Raw genomic sequence first — 4,623 nt, forward strand, 5'->3', positions numbered from 1 at the left:
TTTCCCTGGGGAGGAATGTTGACCCCACCACCTAGATTTGATTCCAGATCTGCATGATTCATATTCCCATTCATCTTATAAACAGTGGCGTAACAGGCGGGCAGGGCAGACTGTTCCCCCTCCCCCCACTGACGGTTTTTACCGGGCTGACCAAGCCTTCGTACCGGGCTGGGTAAGAAGAGAAAAGAAAGAGGGGAGAGGGAGGGAAAGAGAAAGAAGGGGAAAGAAAAAGAAAGGAAAAAGGAAAAGAAAAAAAGAGAAAAATAAGGACAAGAATAAAAAGGAAGATATAATGAACAGCTATCACAATACCCCGTCCTGCAACCCCTTCTCCACTTCAAAATCTGTCCATATCGCATTTGATCTAAGCCGCCAGGTATTCTCCGCAGTGGCGTACGTAACCACCGGGGGTCAAGGGGAAAATATACATCTGTGGAAAATCTTTCCCCATTGAATGCCCTTGTTTGTAATAAAGCCATAAGGAAAATGCTTATATTCAGTTTAAAAAAACGAGTGTGGCCATATATAACATAAGAACATTTCTTGTTGATGTAGGCCAATTTCCTCTAAAAATTGCACATTTAGGGAGTTTTGATCAATTCCGACGAAATTAGAATTAAAACACAAAAATTTTTCGCGCGCTTCGCGCGCATTTGTTAGGGTTAAAGCTTGTGCTTGCCCTCCTTTGCCTTCTAAGTTATTTAAAAACATAATAGTCCAAAAACATGAGAAAGAAAAATTAAGATAGATCGTTTTACCTAAAAGAAGGGCCTCAATGTGTAATGCTGGTGAAAGAGTAGGCCTATGGTTGTAATAAATAAAACCACGATTTAAATGCTTATATTTAGTTTCAAACACACGTGTGTGTCCTATATTAACAATAAAATAAGCCCTATGTCGTATTGTTTTCTATATGGGGTGGGGGTTATCACACCAAGTTATAAATTACTAAACGGGAAAATTATTACCTTTGCCGTCCCACTCCCCTGACCCAAGACCCCTGTTACGCGCCTGCTTATAAGTGCCCCACCCCCACTTTGAAAAACGTTCCGCCGGCCCTGTCTATTAATCTCATTCACTACGACAGATATGAATGCAATGGGAAGAATATTTTCATGAGTTTGAAGATGGTCAAGGAGGCAGAGCCAAGTTGAATGGAACAGTCATTCCAACAACGAATACAAATAGGCCTATTCCATTACACAAATATAAAATATTCATTAATTGTTTTTTATAACGCATCTAAAATAGATCTTTGTAATTTGGTATTTGATGAAATAATATAATTTTTTGGAAAAGGCGTATTTCCAAACACATTGAACGTAAACGTTTGAAATAGACGTTGGTTACCACCGTTGGGCTGACGTTGGCCTGAGGTTGTAAATAATAAATGTGATTACAGACGTTGCCTCAACGTCACAGAACGCTGTTGGCCCGACGTCTGTAAACGTTTGGAAAGGAGGTTGGTTACAACCGTTGGTCCGACGTTGGTTAGAGGTTGTAAATATTAGGATGTGATTATAGACGTTTTCCCAACGTCACGGTACTTTGTTGGCCCGACGTCAGTAAACGTTACTGGAGGTTGGTGACAACAGTTGGGCCGACATTGGTTAGAGGTTGTAAATATTAGATGTGATTATAGACGTGGTCGCAACGTACAGTACGCTCTTGGCCCGACGTCGGTAAACGTTTGAAATGGAGGTTGGTTACAACTGTTGGTCCGACGTTGGTAAGAGGTTGTAATAAATATTAGGATGTGATTATAGACGTTGTCAAGGTGCTTTGTTGGCCCGACGTCGGTAAACGTTAGTGGAGGTTGGTGACAACAGTTGGGCCGACATTGGTTAGAGGTTGTAAATTTCAAACGTTTACCGACGTCGGGTCAAAAAGAATCGAACACACAACCACCAGGTTTGCTATTCATTATCCACCATCAACTAAACTGCCTTAAAGGGAAAAAAATGGTTTGTGTGGGAATCAAACACACAACCACCAGGTTTTGCTATTCATTATCCACCATCTACTAAACTGCCTTAAAAAAAATGGTTTCTGTGAGAATCGAACACACAACCTCCACGTTTGCTATTAATTATCCACCATCAACTGCCTTAAAAAAAAAAAAAAAATGGTTCGTGTGGGAATTGAACACACAACCACTAGGTTTCGTCATTCTACATAGGCCTATTTTGAATATTGATATTAACGGGTAACACAATCTGCGTCTTCTAAAGCATTTGAAACTACCGTAACAGTTTTTTTTTTTGCCCTCGACTTTACGGAAGGTAGACAGACTAAAAATGCAGGGTCAGGTTATTTAACGTAGTGGTAACTACTCTCATCAGCTCGCCATTGACATAGATCGGGGTTTTTTTTTTTTTTGTTTTTTTTTTATGTAGGATTATTTATTACTTAATACTGTTTCAATTACGTTGTAGGAGCGTGTGGTGGAGCGTGTAAGGTGTTGGACTTCTGATGGTAAGATCAGGAGTTCGAGACCGACGCATTCATCCAGAAGCATAAATGGGAGGGGGTCATGATGTTAACCTTCCAGTCAAAATGTTAGGGAGATTTGTGCGACGACGCGACGCTAGAATGGAATCACTCATGCGTGACCGTCCTACCTGGCGTCCTACATTTCTCTGCATGCGTAGATTTGGCCAAATTGCGTTCCAGAATCTGCTCGACGAGGTGACCTTTACGTTCTACGTTCTACCGTCGTCGTGCAATAGAAAGCTCCTTAATGGCAGCAACTAGATATCAGTTCATATCACGCGAACGAATGAACTGTTTTATTTATTAATTTTTATTTTCCTATTTTTTTATTTTTATTTTTGTAAATACAACATCAGTTATCATTATGGCAATGAGGAAAAGCCCTATGTATAATGTTCTGTTTTACAGACATTTTAAGTCTATAGTTGTACTTACCAAGCCAAACAAATGGCCTCCCTTGCTTTTGTAGTTCTTCATTTTGTCCTAAGCATTGCTTATCTAGAGATAATAAATCATAATAGATGACGTTATGTTGACAAGTAGCCCTATTTTTCAACCTCATAACTATTTAAATATACCATCATTTCGATATAAAAAGGTCACATGATCTGTCGCCTATGACGTTTAAAAGGGCGGTTTTCGTCAACAGACGGAATAATTTCAAGTGAATGCCAAGTAAAACAAGCATCAAGGAAGCTCTACTTCATCATTCGACATTAGTACTGCAATGTAGCTCTGAGCGAAAAATTACCATAATCATTTGTCATCTCAAGGTAAAAAATGACTATTGCATACCTCTAGAACCCATTTGTAAATGAAACGGAGGAAGGATGGTATATCTCAAACAAAATCGCTGGTCGGGAGGATTTGGTCGGGAGCGGGAAAATCAGTGGACCCTATTTAGGCCTACTTTTGACAAGCACAATGCAATAAAAACTATGATAATTAGTCAAAAACCGAATACACGGGAAGAAGACAATGTTTTAGATAAGTCATTAAAATATGGAATGCCCAAATAATTAAGTAGAATAGTTGGTATAAAGGTATAGATCAGGAGCCTCAAGAGAAATGGTTATAATATAAAATTAACTACATTTTGGACTCTAACGTAATTTTTGAACAGTGGTATATAAACAGTTCAAACAAATTAGAAGAAAGTGTAGTCAACTGATAGTATATCAGGAAGAGCTTATGAGTAATATAGGCCTATTTATTTTTTCTAAGCACACATGAATTGATTTTCCTTGGATCGAATAAAAATATTTCTTGTCGGAAATTTACAAAAATATAAGAGAACTCGCTCTGAACATGGGGGAATACCATTTTTTCCCATAAATAAACACAGAAGTAGGCATACTATCAAAACCTCCCATGAAATAATCATTGCTGTTGCTTTAGTCTAGATTGTCCTTGTACCGTATGTTTTCCTTTTCAATAAAGTATTATTCTTACTTTCCCATTTAAAACAAAATCTAGTTTTAGGAATTTTAAGTTTTTTTTTAATTCTCTTTTGTTAAACCACCATGGAGTCATTAGTAACTATAATAACTCCATTGTTAACTACATCGCAGTTTTTATAGCCACTGTGATAAAAGGTGTCTCCTTACGAAATTTAACGTCTTATGGTTAAAATACGAATATTATAAGAAAAGTGGTACGTACGCGTTCTACCATCTTCAAGATTTCATTAATGCAACATAGTATTTTACATTTTAAGTACACTTTTCAGTCAATTGCTAAAAAATATAATACTTACTGGCAAATGTAAAGCCAGACCCATATAGGAATAACAGAAATAGTATATGGCAACCCATCGTGTAGTCGTCTTGACAATGTATTCTTTCGTTTCAGACCCAGCTAAATATATATATAGATATTGTGCCATTTCCCCAGTATAATATGAATTATGCTGGTACAAAACGGTTGGTCTACGTTTTAAAACATAGATTTGGAAGGATATTCAGAGCTAAAACGTAAAACAAGACGATTTTAGACTTTTGTTTCGACCGGATGGGTGGCAATATACTGAATATTTCTAATGACATTTTACGGGAGGGGAGGGTGGGCAAGCATGATGCGATAAAGCGGTCTTCGTTATGGATGGTGTCTGGTAGGCGTGGTATAATTATG

General features: G+C 37.9%; 1 protein-coding gene across 1 annotated transcript in view; it reads right to left on the reverse strand.

Annotated features, from left to right (window-relative positions):
* The window catches only part of LOC117106244 (sphingomyelinase C 1-like), an 8,878-nt gene extending 4,545 nt beyond the window's left edge, over positions 1-4,333 (reverse strand). The window contains exons 1-2 of the mRNA XM_033247599.1: positions 4,250-4,333; positions 2,929-2,991 (exon numbers count right to left, since the gene is read on the reverse strand). Of these exons, the coding sequence (XP_033103490.1) occupies positions 2,929-2,991; positions 4,250-4,307 (121 nt within the window). The 5' untranslated portion in view covers positions 4,308-4,333. The remainder of the gene's footprint in view (positions 1-2,928; positions 2,992-4,249) is intronic.
* Between the last annotated feature and the right edge of the window lie 290 nt (positions 4,334-4,623).

Source organism: Anneissia japonica, unplaced genomic scaffold (genome assembly GCF_011630105.1).
Source record: "Anneissia japonica isolate Jap-2015-1 unplaced genomic scaffold, ASM1163010v1 scaffold1356_len1145284_cov175, whole genome shotgun sequence".
Classification (NCBI taxonomy): domain Eukaryota; kingdom Metazoa; phylum Echinodermata; class Crinoidea; order Comatulida; family Comatulidae; genus Anneissia; species Anneissia japonica.